Below are 23,925 nucleotides of genomic sequence, written 5' to 3'. Positions count from 1 at the left end.
TCAGTGCTCTGCTCCACCACACTTACATGCAATAGTTTCCCTGTATCGGCGCTGCTGTGGTGGAATTGGGCGCCGTGGGAAGAGCAGTGGAGGTCCAGTTCAGGTTTGGAGATGCAGTGGTGAGGTTACAGCCCTCAGTGGTCAGCGGCAGAGGTCGGCTCAACTCAGGAGGCGTTGGACAAAGGAGATGACCCAAAGCAAGGACCAGGCTAACAATAAGCCCTGACATGACTCCTGACAGTCCTCCCTGAGAAAAAATAAGAAGTACAGTAGAACCTCTGAAAAACGGACCCGGTAAGAGCGGACACCCTGTACTTGGCGGACAACCTGCCAAACGTGGACAACGGACAGGTTTTCCTGGCAAATTTCAAGCTGAGCGGACACTGAAACGGCCAAACTACTTGGGCTGGACCAGATTATTGGAATATTCAGGCCGCGGGTGCTACACAATTGCATCCATACTAACTCCTGGTTCACTTCCATGCGTGTTCCATAACGTAATGTAACGATCCTGAAAATATCTCCACTTCTGCCGCCCGACGTTCTCCATCTTTCCTCAAGTAGTTTATGGTTCACTTCAGGAGTCCACTCAAGATGAAACCTGACTGTATGTGGTCCCTGAAGTAAATTAAATCTCATTTAATAATTACCTTGTATATATCTTACATACATATGTATATATGTATTTATATTGTATACATCTTGTATTGGTTCAGTTATTTGCTTTTAAATAACCATAACATATTTGATGTTTGGTTCATTCAATATCAACTGCCTTGAGCACTGGGAGAATGCTGCATTTTCCCACACTACACAAACGCATCTCATCCCCCTTGCAAGTCACTGACGTGATGACAGGTTTCATCGCACGGCTGAAAGAGAACTTTACCAGTCGACTCGATAGGCTTGTTCTGCCAACCGATGTGATGAGCTTTGCCAAAAAACCCTTCACTGCTGCAACACACTAGGACTTGTCCACCAGAGCAAAGGAAGTGGTCCCCTCTATTGGTGAGGGGTGTTTCATCCCGAGCTATGGCTCACGAGCTTCACGGCAATCGACCTGCACGGTTCTGGTGTAAGGTCAATGTGCACCTAACATTAAGAAAGTTGCGGTCCACTTGCTCAGTATGTGTGGATCAACATTAACATGTGAATCAAGCTTTTCACACATGAACATGATAATAAAAATAAAAAAAAACAGCTCATGTTGTTCTCTGACTGACAGTACTCTTAACCACTGCCTTCGGATTGCATTGACACCTTATGAGCCAAACATCCCTGCTCTTGTTCAAAACAAGAGGTGTCATTTCGCCCACTAGAAAAATAGGGGGAAGAGTTACACACACATCTACATAAGTTGAGATGTAATGCCTAATGTTAAGTGCAACAAAGCCGTGTGCTATACCAAGAACAAAATGTAGTTTTATGTATTTATGTGACTATTTTCTTTTGATTTATTATTTCACTGTGTTTTGCGTTTATCTGTTTGAAATGTAAAATTTGAAAGAACTGCTCTTGTAACACACTGCTCTTCTGTGTGTTTATGTCCTTTTGGATGTGGCAATACGTTAATAAACATCCAGCGTGTTTGTTATCTGTTCTATTTGTGTTTATTTTAACTGGTTAACTTTGCTCACTGTCTGCTAAAAATGTCTGGCCCAGCTCATGTCCTTAGTCGGAAAATCTGTCCCGAATGAATTTTTAATTGAAAAGCCCTGCTCTGCACCAAGTGTACTCTCGAAGTGTGTGACGATGACTGCACTGTCAACTGGAGGCCCGCCCGTCACTTAAAGATCAGCTGATCTCCACTCTTTTGCAAAAGATATTTTGAGAATGCACTGGATGGACGATAAGAGACCCTGTAGGTATATCCAGGTTGCGGGGTTTCTTTTGTTAGTTTTTTTACGTTTTCCGATTATAATCAAATAAACTAAACTACATGACTAAGATAACAGCCGGGTGATAATTACTTCAAAAATGGGTTTTTGCTGTACAACCTAGGTGCTGGTTACTCCTTCGCATTGCAATAAGAAGCATTATTTTGATCATTACGTCATTTAACAGATCAAGTTATTTTAACATGATAAGTTGTAGAAAAGAGGTTTTAGATATATTAAAGCATGTTTGCCACTGTGAATTTTGATCTGAAAAAAAAAAGGATCTAATTTTATTATATGACCCAATTTTACTATTCATGCACAGGAGGCATACATTTAATGTATTGAAATTATGAAAAATATAGTCACTCTATTGAGCTGAACTGCTGGCTTTGATCTGTTTGAATGACGATATAGTCTTAATTACATCTTCAGTGGGCTCCCTGATCCATTTACATTTTTTTGCAATTGTGATTTTTTTTTCTTCTCATTTATTCATAAATCTCAATAATCTGAATGATAACACAAGAAAAGTCACAAACCTGGGGATATTGTATTCATTCAGAGCGCTATGTGCAGTTTGATAAGCACGAAAGGCAAACATGATCGCTCATCTATATTCTCTGGTAGCATTTCCAAATGGTTTTTTCCCCCCAAATTTTACTTGGATTGTTGTACATTAAGTTGAAAATGTTCAAGGTTAAAGAGAAACCTCACTCTCATTGTGTCCTTGGGAATCAAGAAGGTGGAAGAGATTCATTAACATTTCTGAATTTGCATCTATGTTGAATATTTAGATAGAGTAAGAAAAATGAGGATATACTTACTTTGGCATTGGCAAAAGGACAGAAGATTCCCAAAGAGAACAAGGCTAATAGAGGACCTCCAATTACTGAGTTTGCTATGGTGGCTGCCTGTTTAAAATATTAGATATACATAAAAAATATGAAAACTTAACAAACTTTTTGTTATAATATGTTGCAATGCATCTCTATGGTTGATTGCCCATGAAGTATGATGATATTACCCACCTGTGACATCTGTCCCAGGACTGATGCCAGTCCAGCCATGGCAATGCAAACAATCCCATAAAATAAAGCTGCAATGACAGTGTAATGATTTAAATCCTGGGAAATATATTTACGACAAATTTGCAATCACATAAATAATCATTCATCTGACAAAGCAGTCACTTGAAATGCAAATAACAATAACAACAACAACTATAATAATAATAATAATAATAATAATAATAATAATAATAATAATAATAATAATAATAATAATAATAATAATAATAAGGATTAGGATAATAAGGATTATAATAATAATAATAATAATAATAAGGATAAGCATCATACTCAGTCCTTTGGACAGGATGGATATGCGTTTCTCAGACAGGATGGTGTATGGTTTGATCAGGTCTTCCAGTGTCACTGCAGCAAGTGCATTGATGACGGAAGAAACTGTGCTGGAGGTGAAATTACAGCAAATGAACCAATGAATACAAAGTGAATTAAAAAAGGCTGCCACAACTGGATTTCATTATGATCAGACCAACTGAATGGGAGGTGTTGGCTTTCACCAGTCCCATAGATAAGGCCCATCTGCACCGGATGAAGCCAGACTTAAGATTAAAGCTGACCTTTTCTGGCTGTTGTTTGGATTATGGAAACACTCTCAATGATGGTAACTGAAAGAGTGTTCATCAAGATTAATGTTCGGACTAAATGCTATATTTTCTCAAAGGACTTTCGTCTTCATGTCCTGTGTCAAGTCAAAAGTAATCCCAGAGGAGAGCGTCCAAACCTCAACTCAGCAACTACATTAAAGTCGTTCTTCTGATGACCTCAGCTTATTATATCTTATGAATCAGTATCAGTATCTGTAACTGTGTCACTTTTATATGAGTGAAATATGATCACTTTATAAAACCTCAGAGAGCCGCTATATACTGCTGAAAAGAAGAGTCCCAAGAGGCCTTGTTGGCCGGCCATGATGTGTTTCACCAAATATGGCAGCACCTAGAAGAAAAGGATGAGAAGAATTAATTTATATGACTTCTTGGAAGATTGCTACACAAATAAAATGGTGGTACTCTCCATTCCAAATGCTTCCCACCTCATCGGGAACTGACACCAGTCCAGCCGTCCAGGGGTCGCAGTGCTTATAGAATGAGTATATGCACAATCCAGCAAACATTGCAGACAACAAGATGGCCCAAAGGCCTAACAGGTTAATGTGCAGAGCTCTGAAGAAAAAAGTGCACAACCGAGAAAAATAGATAATGTTAACCATTGTTACACGATAAACATGAAGTATCAGTATACGCAGATGATATCATCACAGTTTTTATGATTTCCACATCAATTACTTGCCACTCTCTTATTCACTGAAACATTACAGTGAAGACAAATGACATAATGTTGAATTTGGTCTCCTCAACCACACTTTTTAGTAAGGAGGTGACTTACAGTCTGGCATGAGTGATGCTCTTACAAGCCGTGTATCTCTGAACCTGAGCAGGTTGGGTCCCATATACAGAAATCCAACTTATTGTGCCTCCGATTAAAATGGTCCAAAAAGTATGTCTCCTGAAGGGATTTGGGTCAAAGCTGGGGAAGACAGTGTCTTCGTCAATGGTGAGAGGCTTGAATGAAACCTTCTCCTCAAAGATTCTCTTCTTCATACTCACTCCCAAGCATTGAGTCTCCCCCCTTGCTGTGAATCTGTGAGAATGGTGGAGACTCCTCCTTGTATGATCACAGACCTGATCATGATAGCCAGGCAACCTGCAAGCATTATTCCAATCTGCACAGATAATATGAGACATATGTTTAGTATTGCAGTCCCCTGTTGATGTGTGTGGATGAATGAATGTAGCTTCAGATGGGAGGTGTTGCTATTGCTGTCCTCTGTGTGTCGCTTTTCATTCAGAAACGTACCTGGAACACATCAGTCCATACCACTGCCTTCAGTCCACCCTAATGCAAACAACAAAAAAGAAGTTTCACATTTAGAAATTCTATTTCAGATTAAAAAAAAAAAAAAGAACACCGAGTAATGAAAATATACAGGAAAAAATAGAAACGGAAAAACCTTCCAAACTATTTGGAATATTACAGTTACACTTTAAACAATCAAAAATTCTGTTTTGTCTCTGCTATCTGTACTTTTAATATGTTTTAATGTTGGTCTGAGAAATGTGATATGGATTAAATATGTCATCCAAGTAAACTGAATTGAATTGCCTTTTACTGAAGGTGATTTTTCTTTTTAAGTTTTATATGAGTAATTATATTAACAGCTGTTATAAAAATCTGGTTATCTGATGTTGTTACTTATTAAAGATTAGGTGTTTTTCTTTCCAATACCTGCACACAGACTTGTTTCTTCTCACTCACTTAAAAACAAACTGCTTGAAGATAATCTTTTCAACAACTCCAAGCAGCTCTCAGATGAGGTTGTATTTGACTTTTCTCGTTGCTGCAAGATTATTAAATGTTTTTGAATCTTTTCAGTTGGTCTTAGTCTGATTTATCTGAACTTGCTGTCAGGAATCTTCCTGCCAGAACGGGGTGTCCTCGCTCTACCAACATAGCTCTGTTGGTAGAGCGGTCGTCTCCCAATCAGAAGGTTGCAGGTTCGAGTTTCATCTCTGCCTACGGGCTGAAGTATGAAGGCAAGAACCCCTGAACTGCCCCCATGGCAGTGACTGCACCTTCCACTGGTGTGTGAATGAGTGAGTGTGATGAGCTATGTAATGTGCTTTGGGGCTGTTGTCAGCTATATTAGTCCATTTACTATATAGTTGTACAATCCTTCCACCTCACTACATATATATCTAAATATCCATGAACAAGTGCCATGCAAACTCATATTTAGTTCTTCTTTTTACCACTAACCAGTGTGCAGTAAAGAACACAGATGCTGGAAGTCGAGATAATTCCAACCCACAGATTCATGTCAGTAACTGGAGAGAGAGATCAGAGTCACTGCTGTGTTTAAATGTAGTTATGAGGCAACTTTAAGTAAGCTGCAGTGTCTCACAAGTTGCATGACATACGTTGGCTTAAAGTCAGAGCTGGAGCGTAAATGACAAATCCAGCAAAGAGGACCTGTGACAAAAAAAAGAAAGAAGAAAGATAAAAGCATGAATGGAAAAGAAGATCCAAGCCTGGTTCTTATACATTATGTTCACTAAACTGTTGCTTACATTTTGGAAAATAAAAGTCACTGTTCCAAGTAGACTGGTTGCTCTGTTGAAACGTAACTCCAGATACTGAGCAACAACAACACATCAGAGGAAAGACATTGTTAATACTACTATTACTGAATTTAAACAAGTCTTTACACCTGCCTTGATTTGTTATTGGTGCTTTGATAACTTGATGGATTCTCACTGTGCTGAACTACACAATTAATAGAAAGTAGCTTCATATAAAACTCACTTAAAATACTACATCTATATTCACTATGTACATTTACTTTCTATAGACTACCTTAAACATGTTCTAAATACACTCCACTTAAACAATGCTTAATTCTCCTGATAACATTTGCATAAAAAATATTTGAAAACAGAGGCGAGTTGGCAAATGCACACTCACTGCATAAATGCTCTTGAGTTCCAGCCTATAGAAAACTGGGAGAAAGGTCTCAGATGATATTAAAACAGCAAATAAGTAAGAAAAACACAAAAGTCCATAGGCAGATCCATAGAGGTATACCTACAAGCAACAAAAGAATAGAATTTCAGTTAGTTTGTTATTAAACCAGTTAACACGAGATGTAATAAAACAATGAACAGAACTCTATAACTTGCTCTTTTGTTTCAAGAAAATGTCTTTTATTTCCTTTTAATGCTCGTTGTAAATTAATAAAAACTTAGTACAGTGTTATTTCTCTTTGTCTCAAATTCAAATTACTTGACTTGTTCAGTATTTTGATGCCTTTGGAAAAGAAAATGACAGAAAACAAAAAACAAACAAACTGAAAACTACATTTTATACACAAACCAGTTTTGTCCTCAGCGTCTCTCTCTACAGTTGGGAACTTCAAGATAATTGGAAGAAACTTCAACAATGAGCTCCAGCATTGTAGTTGTAGAAGTAGAAAAAGGGTCCATAACTTGAAGGCTGCTGTTGCCTTACCTCAGCTGGGATGGATATCAATATAACAGACGACATGAAGCCAGCAGCCAAGGACATGGACACAGGCAGGGCGCTCATTTTTCTGCCTCCCGTCAAGAAGTCACTGGAGTTTCTCGACACCCTCAAGGTCCAGCAGGAATAAAGACCGATGGCCACAGAGATAGCCAGCATGAAAGCAAACACCACATAGTCCACGATCTCAAAGGAACTCTCAGAGGCCTCTGACATTTTGCTGGATTCCACTGGAGCTCCTTCCCAACGAGCCACTAGAAACCTTTTGACAGCAGCCTTCTATCTATCGCTAAGATGAAACAATGGCACATGAAGTGAAACAGTGGGGACCGCCCCCGAGTGATAGAAGAAGTTATAATCATTAACCAACTATAATCGTATTGCAGAAAAAGGAAACAAGCTCATGGACTCATCTTGTCTTTCTACCAGAAAAGTTATGACCTGAATTTACAAGCCTCGTTCGGGTTCGGCATGTCACTATATTAAAGTTTAAAACTGAAGTTTTATTGGAGTCCAGAGGTAATGTTTGTGTGAGAATGACTGTGCCGGGAAATCAGTGCTGCCATGAAACACTGAAATCCTGTGGGGGTCAAATCACAATTGCATGCAAGATATCTTTATCTTTATGCATAAAGTTATAACACAAACATGAGTTGAGTTCATGTGAGGTTCCTGTGGAGTTTCTCATCCAGCTCAACATTGGGAAAAAACTAATTAGTGTTGCCACAGTTCTTCTGTCTGCGGTTGGTGAGGAGAAGTTTCCCCCTTCCCCCTGTGACCTTGGAGCCAAATTTGATAAGACACTCAATCGTGTGACATCATTTCAGAGGAGTTGTCAGGAGAATGTTCCTGGTCAGAAAATCTCTGGGAGACAGGAATACACAGGAATCAGACTGAGAGTGATTTGAGAAAGTTTAAGACAATTGTATTCCATTGTTCTTGCAAGACGAGACAAAGTCACAGTACAACCTCTGCATGATTGTCCAGGACTTTGCCTACTGAATGGCCAACTGAATGGTAGGTGTTGGCTTTCACCAGTCAGGTGGGACTAAATACAACATTTTCACAAAGGACTTTCGTCTTCATGTCCTGTGTCAAGTCAAAAGTAATCCCAGAGGAGAGCGTCCAAACCTCAACTCAGCAACTACATTAAAGTCGTTCTTCTGATGACCTCAGCTTGTTATATCTTATGAATCAGTATCAGTATCTGTAACCGTGTCACTTTTATATGAGTGAAATATGATCACTTTATAAAACCTCAGAGAGCCGCTATATACTGCTGAAAAGAAGAGTCCCAAGAGGCCTTGTTGGCCGGCCATGATGTGTTTCACCAAATATGGCAGCACCTAGAAGAAAAGGATGAGAAGAATTAATATATATGACTTCTTAGAAGATTGCTACACAAAGAAAATGGTGGTACTCTCCATTCCAAATGCTTCCCACCTCATCGGGAACTGACACCAGTCCAGCCGTCCAGGGGTCGCAGTGCTTATAGAATGAGTATATGCACAATCCAGCAAACATTGCAGACAACAAGATGGCCCAAAGGCCTAACAGGTTAATGTGCAGAGCTCTGAAGAAAAAAAGTACACAACCAAGAAAAATAGATAATGTTAACCATTGTTACACGATAAACATGAAGTATCAGTATATGCAGATGATATGATCACAGTTTTCATGATTTCCACATCAATTACTTGCCACTCTCTTATGTTGAATTTGGTCTCCTCAATCACACTTTTTAGTAAGGAGGTGACTTACAGTCTGGCATGAGTGATGCTTATATATAGCCATATACGGAAATCAAAGTCATTGTGCCTCCAATTAAAATGGTCCAAAAAGTATGTCTCCTGAAGGGATTTGGGTCAAAGATGTCCATTCTTATTCTTATTCTTATTCTTATTCTTATTCTTATTCTTATTCTTATTCTTATTCTTATTCTTATTCTTATTCTTATTCTTATTCTTATTATTATTATTATTGTCCATTCGATACAATAGCAACTATTGCTGTCCGCTGTGTGTTGCCTTTCATTCAGAAACGTCCCTGGAACACATCGGTCCATATCACTGCCTTCAGTCCACCCTAATGCAAACAACAAAAAAGAAGTTGCACAAGTTCTACTTCAGATATTAAAAGAAGGAAATTCAAACAGAAAAACCTTCCAAAAAAAATACACTTTAAACCAACAGAAATTATCTTTTGTCTCTGCTATCTGTACTTTTAATATGTTTTCTAATGTTGGCCTTAGAAATGTGCTATGGAGTAAATATTTCATCCAAGTTAACTGAATTGTATTGCCTTTTATTGATGGTGATTTTTTTTGTGTAAGTTTTATATGAGTTTAGATCTAAATGACTGTCATAAAAATGCCGTTATCTGATCTTGTAACTTTACTGTACTATGTTAAAGATGAGGTGTTTTTCGCAAACAATCCTTGGTTCTCACCTGAGATTGCGGCTATTCTTAAAGACAGGGATGCTGCCTGGTCGAGGACAAGAAAAAGCAAAACTGAGCATCATTGGCTCCATTTTAGACAGCTCAGAAACATATGCACTTTTTTAATAAAACAAGTTAAATCTGACTTTTATCTTCATGAAATGACCCAAAATTTTATTGATCTGAAAGTATTTTGGAAAAACTGTTCAATCTTTAAATGAGCCAGTACAATCATGCCAATCTCCCAATTATCTAATCAGAAATGGACAAAATGTCACTGATAAAGCATCCATGTTGGATTGCTTCAATGAGCACTTTATCTCAGCAGGTTCTCTGTTTGAAACAAAATAATCCCATCTCAGCCGGTACAGACTTTAACCCTGATGTCCTTGAACCATGCAATGATGTTGATAACTCGACATTTAATTTCAGCCCAATTACAGCAATTTAGGTTCACAGTGCACTTAAAAATCTGGACACCAGGAAAGCAGCTGGTCCAGATAAGTTGGATCCCTTATTTCTTAAGCTGGCTGCTGACTTTATTGCTGAACCTTTATCTTCTGCTTCATTTGCCTTACCTCAGTCGGGACGGCCATCAGTGTAACAGACGACATGAAGCCAGCAGTCAAGGACATGGACACAGGCAGGGCGCTCATTTTTCTGCCCCCCGTCAAGAAGTCACTGGAGTTTCTCGACGCCCTCAAGGTCCAGCAGGAATAAAGACCGATGGCCACAGAGATAGCCAGCATGAAAGCAAACACCACATAGTCCACGATCTCAAAGGAACTCTCAGAGGCCTCTGACATTTTGCTGGATTCCACTGGAGCTCCTCCCCAACGAGCCACTAGAAACCTTTTGACAGCAGCCTTCTGTCTATCGCTAAGATGAAACAATGGCACATGAAGTGGAACAGCGGGGAGTGTCCCCTGGTGTTACAAGAGGACAGTGTTAAAAACTTGAGCTCTGCTTTGCTCAAGTTTGTAACACTGTCCTCTTGTAACAGTGTTACAAACTTGAACTCTGCTCAGGTTTGCAACACTGTCTCCTCCTGTTACAAGGGGACAGTGTTACAATCTTGAGCAAAGCAGAGCTCAGCTGGAAGTTTCTTGTCTTTCCACCAGAAAAGCTAAAATCATAAAGGAGTTGAGTTCATGAGGTTCCTGTGGAGTTTCTCATCCAGCTCAACAAAAAGAGAAATTAGTGTTGCCACAGTTCTTCTGTTTGTAGTTGGTGAGGAGAAGTTTCCCCCTCCCCCCTGTGACCTGGGAGGGATAAAGAATGTTTGAGAGAGAGAAACTCTGGACCAAACATGACAAGGTCAATTTTTTTGTACTAATCCCACAGTTGGCAGACCTCCTATTGCATGATGAAATAGAAAATAGAGAAGATATATGGATGAATTTCTGTTCCAAAATGTAACAAAGGAAAATACAGCCCACATACAGCCCAGTTTCATCTTCACTGGGGCTGACCGGCAAAATAGTGCCATAATAACCTTTCGATTGAAACTTTCAAGTTTATCTTAGTTATGGCGGAGAGTATATGATGATGAAAACGTCGATATTTTCACAAAATGAAACAATTATTTCCCAAAGTAACTCAGATCTCAATGTAAAGCCAATTTTTTGAAACATTCTCATGCAAAATACAGTTCAATGTTTAAAATATATATATATTTTTTTTTTAATAAGCTGAGCAACGAGTTAGCTCGCTTTTATAGCAGTATCCTGAATAACTCAGCTCAGGCCTCAGTGTTGTGTCCACTACTCTTAAGAAATTTGTTTTAAAAAAAACAACAACAATATTTTCCATGAAAACTTTACATAATGCTTGGTGGTTTGGCGGAACAGATTGGAGCCTTTTGCAGTCAGAGTTTTTCAGCAGGTTTTTATTTTAAACAAGCAAGGATTCCAAACAACCATTCATTATCTTCAAGGGAAGCAACATAAAATCAGAAGTAATAAAACCAGGATAAAAAAAACCAAACATCCACTACAGAGTTGCATTATCCACAAATATGATTTTTGACTCTCTGAAAGAGAAAAGTGCATTGTTATAATCTCAAATATTTTTAAAAGCGTCCATGTCATCCATTCTAGAGCAATGCCCCTTTGCTGGATGAGAATGTGAGATCTCCCAAGACCCTTAAACAGCAGTAAGGCGTCACATCCTTGTTCCCCATTAATCTTTTTCTTTCTACTCAGGTAGATTGCATTTTTGCCTGTCCAAAGATCAAATTGAGCAACCTCCCCTTTTTCTTCTTTTTCTTCTGATAAGAAAAGCCAACACTAAACATTTGTTGCGTAAAGTGTTTCTTGAAAGGACTCACAAAAATTGCTGAGTGCTTTGAACAGTGGCATCAATCTGGAACCGTGGGCCAAGCAATGTTAAACAGTTTCTCTAAAGGAACAGAAAGGACAGCTATTTGAAACAGTGGGGTTAATAAGTAACACAAAGGCATTTACTGCTAAAATTCCATGTAAAACACGCTAGTGCAAATCTCCAATACTTTTTGTCAATAGTGGTTTATATAATACACCCCATGCTGATTTTACCTCCGGTTTCACTTTCTGAAAGGCCCTCCAAGGTGTGTGTCTGCTCTGTCTTTTAGTTTTTCTTTATTCAAGGCCTTTACACAGGTCTGGTAAAGACCTTTCCCATTCACAGAGCCCAGTGACACCCGCACATTATCACCGAGCAGAGGGCCCATGTTAACAGATTCTGGAAGGTTTGGTCTGATCATCAGCCTGAGGAAAGAGCCGAAAACATCAAGTGTTATTTGACCATTGAACCAGTGCTGCAGAAGCGCGCTGTCCTCCTTTGAAAACACCTTCCTGAATTTATCTGATATACTCCTGACAACTCGGACAGATCAAACCTCCAACGTCTCTGCCAGGGCGTCAGCATTGTCCAGGTGTACCGTACAGTTGTAACTCCTCTCTTAGGGCTTTTTCTCCAAAAACAACCAGGAGCCAATTCTTAAATGAGCACCGCCAAAGAACCAACTAACAGAGCTGTGCTCTTGTCCCAGTTTATCTTGGAGGATGAGATCTTCCCAAAACGATAAGTGATGTTGAACAGCTTTTGAATATCTTTATCATCGGCTGTAACAATCATAATGTCATCTGCATATGCAGAAAGGTGTAAAGGTGAGGAGTCCTCGCTCAATTTGACTCCATTCGCTTCTGATTTTGATCGACATTGGTTCAATCGCTAAAGAGTATAGCATGCCAGACATCGCACACCACTGGCTAATGCCCCTCCCAACAGAGAAAGGAGCACATAAACCGCCGGTCAATGTTGGGAAAGTTCCGTTTCCACATGAATGAGTTCAAAGTCCAGTTTAAAAATTTTAACATGAACTAGTTCCGTTTTTGAACTAAATTCACAGTTCCAAAAATGAACTAGTTCATAGTTTCTTTTTTTTTTTTTTTTCAATATGTTGCTGCGAGCTATTACCCTCAGAATACTGGCATTTCCCCATTGTTGCCACCCATTCAGTCCACACGAGTAGCCAGCTGCAACTTCCCACCCCTACATTTTAAGTGCCGGACTATTGAATATAAGCTGAACCCACTAAATTTAAAAAGTAAAAAAAAAAGAAAAACGAAATGTCGGAGAAGAGGTTAGCAGTCCAGGTTCAGTTTATTTGGGTTCCGGCACACATAGGACTAGAAGGAAACGAACTGGCAGACACGTATGCAAAGAGGGCAACAGGGAACGAGGGTCTAGGAATGAGTGTAGGGTACAGTTAAGCTGAAATGAAGAGCATTGTAAAGATAGAAATGATAAAGAAGTGGCAGGCAAGCTGGAATAACAACAGTAAAGGCAGACACTAATTCAACATTCAAAACAAAGTGGGAGAGATGAGAGAAAGCAACAGAAGCAGCAAAGAGGAAGACATCATTTCTCGAATGAGATTTGGACATATAAGACAAAATGATTCACTGCACCTCATCCAAAAAAACACCCAACAGGGAACTGCGTAAACTGCGGAGCACAGGAATCAATTCAACACGCATTCACACAATGTCCACGGTACCATCACCACTGACAAATACTCAAAGAAGCACTCCGCAGACAGAAAAGAACACTGAACATAACGGAAATACTGAAGAGGAACTCAGAAGACTTCATAAACAAGGACATCTCCAGATTTTTAGAAAAAAACAGGGTTAGTAAGTAGGATTTAGACTAAAAGCCATTCTGCTCCACACTCTCATTCAGAAGGTGGCAGTAATGCACCCAACCATGTATGCCACCGTTGTATTTACTTTGGATTTATCGACTGTTTTTAGATAAGTCAGCCAGGTTTTGGGTTAAGTTTTGTTAGTAGGTGAGGGATAGCAAAGCCTGGTTTTATTGTACTTATAATTCTGTTTGGCACAACCCCCAGTGCCAACCTCCTCCACAGCTGTAGTGTGTTAGTTTTTGATTAGTTAATAAATCTTTTTTCTCTTGTCACTCCATTTTGACTCCTCCAACCTTTTTTTGATTGTCATGTTACGTCTCTTCCACCCACCAAACCACCAAGCAAATTGCGAAAAATTCAAAGAAAACATTGATTTTTGGAAACAAATCTATTCAGAGTAGCAGACACAATACAACAATGCAAAGTGTGTTTGACACCCTTAATGTATATGATGAGGACTGTGCATGTTTCACCTTAATACAGCTGAAAACAAGAGGTACAATTGATAGCTGTCTTTTAATTTTGGAAAAACATATTTAAACAATTCATTAATGTGAATGGGATGTCTGACATTCTATAAAGAAGTTATGCAACTCCAGTTAAATTTGATTTGGTAAAATATGACAATAAAGGTTGCAGACGTCTGGGCGACTCCTCCAAATACTCACACTTGTTTTTCCTTCCATGAGCTTATCAAGATTAGATTTGCACATGTCAAAGAAAACCAAAGAACTTTAAAGGTTCTGCACGTTTCTGAAAGTGGATTTGTTCACCAGTGTTGCTGTGAGGTGAAAGGTGCTCGCCACTACACATCCACTTCCTTCTTTGTGATAACATTGAAAAAAAGAATATGTATTTTCAGTCAAACCGTTAAAATCTCATTTCAAATTTTTCGTTATTGTGCACTGTGTCAGGCTGTTTCTTGGTTTGGATCTAAGGAAGGAACCACAAAACAGAAGTTAGAGGCAGTAATAAATCTCTCGGTTTGTTGGGTTGATTTGCACTTCTGCTGCGCTTACCCGTTCTGTTAGACGTTTGTAGAGGTGATAGGAAAGCATGTCCTCTTTCTGCAACATAAGCCTTGGATCTATGGTTTGTCTCCTGCCTCCTGAGATATTAAGCAGAAGAGACAAAGAGGCAGTGACAGCTAATATTCACAGAAAACACAGGTAACCAATGACAACAGAACTTTTATTTACCTGTCAAGAGGCTGACTACCACCCCCACGATTATGACCACAACAGCTCCAATGATGATAAAGTAAAGGTAGGAGGGAGAGTGCCAGTTTCTGATGGTGAGAAAAAGTCTTTTGAAATGATCTCGGAATCAGTCCTATTGATAGAACACTTGGTTCTTCTGATGGAGGAAAGTATATTTCTTTAGAGCACATTCTCATTTATTTGACCTTTGTTATTTGATGACAATAACATGAGAGGTCATGCAGTGATGATCATAGTTGAAAGCGCTTCAAATTATGACTTTGAGGTTATTTGTGAATGTCAGTGTATATATGTAAAATGCAACGCAGTGTGAAGTTTAAAATGTTTAGCCATTGTCCAGTTATTTTCAGCTTACATTACATTGTACGAACTCATGAAACCAAGTGTCTCTTGTTAATATTAGATGAAAAAACAAACTGAACAACTCAAGTCAAACATGTACAAAACAAACTTTCTGGACTACAGTTGTCTCCACACTCTGTACTGTTCAGTCATATCACCATGTTTAAATTACTGTGCAGATATTTGGGGTAATATCTAAAAGTGTCCACTCCAATCACTGTCTGCACTGCAAAAAAAGGTCATAAGGATCAAACACAACAGAGCACACAATAATCCACTATTGTTACAGTCAAAAATATTATAATTCACTGATTTGGTTCAATTTCAATAAGCACAATGTGGCAGTGATGATCGGGTTCAACCACAGAGGCATGGAGATGGAACTTCCCCAAACCATTGTCAGAGTCAGTGCTCTGCTCCACCACACTGACATGCAATAGTTTCCCTGTATCGGCGCTGCTGTGGTGGAATTGGGTGCCGTGGGAAGAGCAGTGGAGGTCCAGTTGAGGTTTGGAGATGCAGTGGTGAGGTTACAGCCCTCAGTGGTCAGCGGCAGAGGTCGGCTTAACTCAGGAGGGGTTGGACACAAGAGATGACCCAAGGCAAGGACCAGGCTAACAGTCAACCCTGACATGACTCCTGACAGTCCTCCCTGAGAAAAAAATATAAAAAGTACATTTGAGTGCATGGGAAACCTTGAAACTGCATCACACCTACAAGTGGTAATAATATATGTCTAGTTCTACTGAAAGTAATTTTGTTCACTCTACTGTTGGCTGTGTTTGCTTATGTGGGATTCTTTTGTTTCTGGATTTACAGAATGTTTTAATGCTGCAAGATACCATGTTTGCACTGTAATCTAAGACAAGAAGAGTTAGGTTACAATCTAGACTTTATGAGTAAGTTAACATGTTCTCCTTGTGTTCGCATTAATTTTCTCCAGCTTGAAAAACAATTCCAACTTGAGCATTACCCATTAAAATACCAATACACAGACTGTTCCTCTACACCAAGTGTACTCTCAAAGTGTGTGATGATGACTGCCCTGTTAACTGGAGGCTTAAAGATCAGCTGATCTCCACTGTTTTACAATAGATATTTTGAGAATGCACTGGATGGACGATAAGAGACCCTGTAGGTACATGCAGGTTGCGAGTACTTTAAATGTTTTTGTGGCCTTTGGAAGAGGCAGCAGTCCTTTTGAAGTCGGTTACCTCACATTATTCCCTCCATTCCCCCTTTTTATTTTTTTACATTTTCCGATTGTAATTGAATTAACTACATGACTCAGATACCTGCCAGGTAATAATCACATTTTCAAAATGCGCTTTTCCTGTACAACCTAGGCGCTGGTTACTCCTTCACATTGCCCTAAGAAGCATTATTTTGATCATTATCTCATTCAAAAGATTCAATTATTTTTACATGGTTGGTGGCAGAAAAGAGCTTTTACACATATTTTGATATGCCTATGTGAGGTATGTGTTTACCTTTTGTCTTTGGTTAAAAAAACTATTTTATTATATAACCCAATTTTACTATTCATGCACAGGAGGCATACATTCAACATATATATAATTAATATGTTTCAAGGCAGGGCCAAATCTCCTCTTTTATTTGTGAAAATAAAAATATAGTCACTCTACTGAGCTGACCTGATGCTTTGATCTGTTTGAATGACGATATAGTCTTAATGACATCTTCGGTGGCTCCCTGATCAATTTACTTTTTTTTGCAATTGTGATTTTTTTTTCTTCTCATTTATTCAAAATTCCCAATAACCTGAATGATAACACAATTTCTAGAAAAGTCACAAACCTGGGGATATTGTATTCATTCAGAGCGCTATGTGCAGTTTGATAAGCATGAAAGGCCAACATGATCGCTCATCTATATTCTCTGGTAGCATTTCCAAATGTTTTTTTTCCCCCAAATTTTACTTGGATTGCTGTTCATTAAGTTGAAAATGTTTAAGGTTGAAGAGAAACCTCACTCTCATTGTGTCCTTCAACGTCCTTCAAAGCCCTCCTAGCTCAGTTGGTAGAGCATGAGACTCACAATCTCAAAGTAGTGGGTCCATGTCCCACGCCGGGCACCACCTTCCCGTGGGCTCACCACCCACAGGAAAGGTTCTTAATCGGTGCAATGTGATCTGGGTCAGACTGCCACCCCCGCAACCCGGAAATGGATAAGTGGGAGAAAATGGATGGATGGATGGATGGAAAAAAATGAGGATATACTTACTTTGGTGTTGGCAAAAGGACAGAGGATTCCCAAAGAGAACAAGGCTAATAGAGGACCTCCAATGACTGCAGCTAATATGGTGACTGCCTGTTTAAAATATTAGATATACATTATAAAGAAGAAAACTTAACAAACTGCCTTTTGTTATATCTTGCAATGCATCTCTATGGTTGATTGCCCATGAAGTATGATGATATTACCCACCTGTGACATCTGTCCCAGGACTGATGCCAGTCCAGCCATGGCAATGCAAACAACCCCATAAAATAAAGCTGCAACGACAATATAATGATTTAAATCCTGGGCAATAAGTTTACGATTAATTTGCAATCACGTCAATAATCATTCATCTCTCACCTGAAAAGCAAATAATAATAATAATTATTATTATTATTATTATCATTATTATTATTATATATATATTTTTTTTTATTATTATTATTAGTATTAGTATTATTATTATAAGCATTGTACTCAGTCCTTTGGAGAGGATGGATATGCGTTTCTCAGACAGGACGGTGTATGGTTTGATCAGGTCTTCCAGGGTCACTGCAGCAAGTGCATTGATGACGGAAGAAACTGTGCTGGAGGTGAAATTAGAGCAAATGACTGAATGAATACAGAGCTATGAAGCCAGACATAAGATTTAAGCTGACCTTTTTGGTTGTTGTTTGGATTATGGAAACACTCTAAATGATGGTAACTGAAAGAGTGTTCATCGAGATTAATGTTGGGACTAAATACAACATTTTATCAAAGGTCTTCATGTCCTGTGTCAAGTCAAAAGTAATCCCAGAGGAGAGTGTCCAAACCTCAACTCAGCAACTACAATAAAGTCGTTCTTCTGATGACCTCAGCTTATTATATCTTATGAATCAGTATCAGTATCTGTAACTGTGTCACTTTAATATGAGTGAAATATGATCAGTTTATAAAACCTCAGAGAGCCGCTATATACTGCTGAAAAGAAGAGTCCCAAGAGGCCTTGTTGGCCGGCCATGATGTGTTTCACCAAATATGGCAGCACCTAGAAGAAATAGATGAGAAGAATTAATTTATATGACTTCTTGGAAGATTGCTACACAAAGAAAATGGTGGTACTCTCCATTCCAAATGCTTCCCACCTCATCGGGAACTGACACCAGTCCAGCCGTCCAGGGGTCGCAGTGCTTATAGAATGAGTAAATGCACAATCCAGCAAACATTGCTGACAACAAGATGGCCCAAAGGCCTAACAGGTTAATGTGCAGAGCTCTGAAGAAAAAAGTACACAACCAAGAAAAATAGATAATGTTAACCATTGTTACACGATAAACATGAAGTATCAGTATACGCAGATGATATCATCACAGTTTTTATGATTTCCACATCAATTACTTGCCACTCTCTTATTCACTGAAACATTACAGTGAAGACAAATGACATAATGTTGAATTTGGTCTCCTCAACCACACTTTTTAGTAAGGAGGTGACTTACAGTCTGGCATGAGTGATGCTCTTACAAGCCGTGTATCTCTGAACCTGAGCAGGTTGGGTCCCATATACGGAAATCCAACTTATTGTGCCTCCGATTAAAATGGTCCAAAAAGTATGTCTCCTGAAGGGATTTGGGTCAAAGCTGGGGAAGACAGTGTCTTCGTCAATGGTGAGAGGCTTGAATGAAACCTTCTCCTCAAAGATTCTCTTCTTCATACTCACTCCCAAGCGTTGAGTCTCCCCCCTTGATATGAATCTATGAGAATGGTGGAGACTCCTCCTTGTATGATCACAGACCTGATCATGATAGCCAGGCAACCTGCAAGCATTATTCCAATCTGCACAGATAATATGAGACATATGTTTAGTATTGCAGTCCCCTGTTGATGTGTGTGGATGAATGAATGTAGCTTCAGATGGGAGGTGTTGCTATTGCTGTCCTCTGTGTGTCGCTTTTCATTCAGAAACGTACCTGGAAAACATCGGTCCATATCACTGCCTTCAGTCCACCCTAATGCAAACAACAAAAACCGAAGTTTCACAGTTAAAAATTCTACTTCAGATTAAAAAAAGAAGAACGGCAACGAGTAATGAAAAATATGCAGAAGACAATAGAAACAGAAAAACCTTTCAAAATGGGTTACACCTTAAGCAAATAAAAATTTAGTTTTGTCTTTGCTATCTGTACTTTTAATACGTTTTAATGTTGGTCTGAGAAATGTGTCAAGGATTAAATATTTTGTCCAATTAAACTGAATTGAATTGCCTTTTACTGATGGTGATTTTTTTTGTAAGTTTTATATCAGTTTTGACAGCTGTTATATAAATCTGGTTATTTGATGTTGTTACTTATTAAAGATTAGGTGTTTTTCTTTCCAATACCTGCATACAGACTTGTTTCTTCTCACTCACTTAAAAACAAACTGCTTGAAAATAATCTTTTCAACAACTCCAAGCCGCTCTCAGATGAGGTTGTATTTGACTTTTCTCATTGCTGCAAGATTATTAAATGTTTTTTGAATCTTCTAAGTCTGATTTCTCTGAATTTTGTCTCTTGAGGTTTCACAAGGAATTATCCTGACAGCACTACTTTTACTTAGAATTTGCTGTAATAGTCATACTTGAGTCCAGATATTCAGTCCTCCTTCCACCTCACCACATATATATCTAAATATCCATGAACAAGTGCCATGCAAACTCATATTTAGTTCTTCTTTTTACCACTAACCAGTGTGCAGTAAAGAACACAGATGCTGGAAGTCGAGATAATTCCAACCCACAGATTCATATCAGTAACTGGAGAGAGAGATCAGAGTCACTGCTGCGTTTAAATGTAGTGATGTGACAACTTTAAATAAGCTGCAGTGTCTCACAAGTTGCATGACATACGTTGGCTTAAAGTCAGAGATGGAGCGTAAATGACAAATCCAGCAAAGAGGACCTGTGACAAAAAAAAAGAAAGAAGAAAGATAAAAGCATGAATGGAAAAAAAGATCCAAGCCTGGTTCTTATACATTATGTTCACTAAACTGTTGCTTACATTTTGGAAAATAAAAGTCACTGTTCCAAGTAGACTGGTTGCTCTGTTGAAACGTAACTCCAGATACTGAGCAACAACAACACATCAGAGGAAAGACATTGTTATTACTACTATTACTGAATTTAAACAAGTCTTTACACCTGCCTTGATTTGTTATTGGTGCTTTGATAACTTGATGGATTCTCCACTGTGCTGAACTACACAATTAATAGAAAGTAGCTTCATATAAAACTCACTTAAAATACTACATCTATATTCACTATGTACATTTACTTTCTATAGACTACCTTAAACATGTTCTAAATACACTCCACTTAAACAAATGCTTAATTCTCTTGATAAAATTTGCATAAAAGATATTTGAAAACAGAGGCGAGTTGACAAATGCACACTCACTTCATAAATGCTCTTGAGTTCCAGCCTATAGAAAACTGGGAGAAAGGTCTCAGATGATATTAAAACAGCAAATAAGTAAGAAAAACACAAAAGTCCATAGGCAGATCCATAGAGGTATACCTACAAGCAACAAAAGAATAGAATTTCAGTTAGTTTGTTATTAAACCAGTTAACACGAGATGTAATAAAACAATGAACAGAACTCTATAACTTGCTCTTTTGTTTCAATAAAATGTCTTTTATTGATTTTAATGCTCACTGGAAATAAAATAAAAAACTTAGTACAGTGTTATTTCTCTTTGTCTCAAATTCAAATTACTTGACTTGTTCAGTATTTTGATGCCTTTGGAAAAGAAAATGACAGAAAACAAAAAACAAACAAACTGAAAACTACATTTTATACACAAACCAGTTTTGTCCTCAGCGTCTCTCTTTACAGTTGGGAACTTCAAAAGAATTGGAAGAAACTTCAACAATGAGCTCCAGCATTGTAGTTGTAGAAGTAGAAAAAGGGTCCATAACCTGAAGGCTGCTGTTGCCTTACCTCAGCTGGGATGGATATCAGTGTAACAGACGACATGAAGCCAGCAGTCAAGGACATGGACACAGGCAGGGCGCTCATTTTTCTGCCTCCCGTCAAGAAGTCACTGGAGTTTCTCGACGCCCTCAAGGTCCAGCAGGAATAAAGACCGATGGCCACAGAGATAGCCAGCATGAAAGCAAACACCACATAGTCCACGATCTCAAAGGAACTCTCAGAGGCCTCTGACATTTTGCTGGATTCCACTGGAGCTCCTTCCCAACGAGCCACTAGAAACCTTTTGACAGCAGCCTTCTGTCTATCGCTAAGATGAAACAATGGCACATGAAGTGAAACAGTGGGGACCGCCCCCGAGTGATAGAAGAAGTTATAATCATTAACCAACTATAATCGTTTTGCAGAAAAAGGAAACAAGCTCGTGGACTCATCTTGTCTTTCTACCAGAAAAGTTATTACCTGAATTTACAAGCCTCGTTCAGGTTCGGCATGTCACTATATTAAAGTTTAAAACTGAAGTTTTATTGGAGTCCAGAGGTAATGTTTGTGTGAGAATGACTGTGCCGGGATATCAGTGCTGCCATGAAACACTGAAATCCTGTGGGGGTCAAATCACAATTGCATGCAAGATATCTTTATCTTTATGCATAAAGTTATAACACAGAGATGAGTTGAGTTCATGTGAGGTTCCTGTGGAGTTTCTCATCCAGCTCAACATTGGAAAAAAACTAATTAGTGTTGCCATAGTTCTTCTGTCTGCGGTTGGTGAGGAGAAGTTTCCCCCTTCCCCCTGTGACCTTGGAGGGATAAAGAATGTTTGAGAGAGAGAAACTCTGGACCAAACATTCCAAGGTCAATTTTTTTGTACTAATCCCACAGTTGGCAGACCTCCTATTTCAGGCTATAATAGAAAATAGAGAAGATGTATGGATGAATTTGTGTTTCAAAATATAACAAAGACCCGCAAGATAGTGCCATAATAACCTTTAGATTGAAACTTTCAAGTTTATCTTAGTTATGGCAGAGAGTATATGTGATGAAAATGTCAATATTTTCACAAAATGAAACAATTCTTTCCCAAAGTGACTCAGATCTCAACGTAAAGCCAATTGTATTGACACTTTCTCATGCAAAATACAGTTCAATGTTTAAAACACTTCTCCTTTAGCTTTTACCTTATGTTTGATTTTATTTTATAAACTGAGCAACGAGTTAGCGAGCTTTTATAGCAGCATTACGAATATCTCAGCTCGGGTCTCAGTGTTGTGTCCACTACTCTTAAGAAATTTGTTTAAAAAAAACAACAATGTTTTTTATGAATTTTTTACATAATGCTTGGTGGTTTGGCGAAACAGATTGGAGCCTGTTGCAGGCAGGTTTTGATTCACAGGATTATGTTTGATAACAGAAGCCAAATTTGATAAGACACTCAATCGTGTGACATCATTTCAGAGGAGTTGTCAGGAGAATGTTCCTGGTAAGAAAATCTCTGGGAGACAGAATACACAGGAATCAGACTGAGAGTGATTTGAGAAAGTTTAAGACAATTGTATTCCATTGTTCTTGCAAGACGAGACAAAGTCACAGTACAACCTCTGCATGATTGTCCAGGACTTTGCCTACTGAATGGCCAACTGAATGGTAGGTGTTGGCTTTCACCAGTCAGGTGGGACTAAATACAACATTTTCACAAAGGACTTTCGTCTTCATGTCCTGTGTCAAGTCAAAAGTAATCCCAGAGGAGAGCGTCCAAACCTCAACTCAGCAACTACATTAAAGTCGTTCTTCTGATGACCTCAGCTTATTATATCTTATGAATCAGTATCAGTATCTGTAACCGTGTCACTTTTATGTGAGTGAAATATGATCACTTTATAAAACCTCAGAGAGCCGCTATATACTGCTGAAAAGAAGAGTCCCAAGAGGCCTTGTTGGCCGGCCATGATGTGTTTCACCAAATATGGCAGCACCTAGAAGAAAAGGATGAGAAGAATTAATTTATATGACTTCTTAGAAGATTGCTACACAAAGAAAATGGTGGTACTCTCCATTCCAAATGCTTCCCACCTCATCGGGAACTGACACCAGTCCAGCCGTCCAGGGGTCGCAGTGCTTATAGAATGAGTAAATGCACAATCCAGCAAACATTGCAGACAACAAGATGGCCCAAAGGCCTAACAGGTTAATGTGCAGAGCTCTGAAGAAAAAAGTACACAACCAAGAAAAATAGATAATGTTAACCATTGTTACACGATAAACATGAAGTATCAGTATATGCAGATGATATCATCACAGTTTTCATGATTTCCACATCAATTACTTGCCACTCTCTTATGTTGAATTTGGTCTCCTCAATCACACTTTTTAGTAAGGAGGTGACTTACAGTCTGGCATGAGTGATGCTTATATATAGCCATATACGGAAATCAAAGTCATTGTGCCTCCAATTAAAATGGTCCAAAAAGTATGTCTCCTGAAGGGATTTGGGTCAAAGCT

The 23,925-nt window shown here is 38.7% G+C and overlaps 1 protein-coding gene across 1 annotated transcript; it reads right to left on the bottom strand.

Moving 5' to 3' along the window:
- Positions 1-14,543: 14,543 nt before the first annotated feature.
- Positions 14,544-21,663, bottom strand: LOC308126892 (sodium-coupled monocarboxylate transporter 1-like; the record flags this gene model as incomplete). The annotated part of the gene is made up of 14 exons (XM_080491583.1): positions 14,544-14,606; positions 14,693-14,781; positions 14,873-14,961; positions 15,667-15,887; positions 17,684-17,751; positions 17,954-18,063; positions 18,418-18,506; positions 18,604-18,733; positions 18,957-19,097; positions 19,178-19,293; positions 19,428-19,466; positions 20,496-20,561; positions 20,892-21,011; positions 21,436-21,663. The coding sequence occupies 14 exons, from the start codon at positions 21,661-21,663 to the stop codon at positions 14,544-14,546; spliced, it is 1,569 nt and encodes a 522-aa protein (XP_080347709.1).
- Positions 21,664-23,925: the final 2,262 nt, after the last annotated feature.

The sequence above is a fragment of the Lipophrys pholis genome (genome assembly GCF_963383615.2).
Source record: "Lipophrys pholis genome assembly, chromosome: 22".
Classification (NCBI taxonomy): domain Eukaryota; kingdom Metazoa; phylum Chordata; class Actinopteri; order Blenniiformes; family Blenniidae; genus Lipophrys; species Lipophrys pholis.
This window is presented reverse-complemented; position numbering and strand designations above follow the sequence as displayed.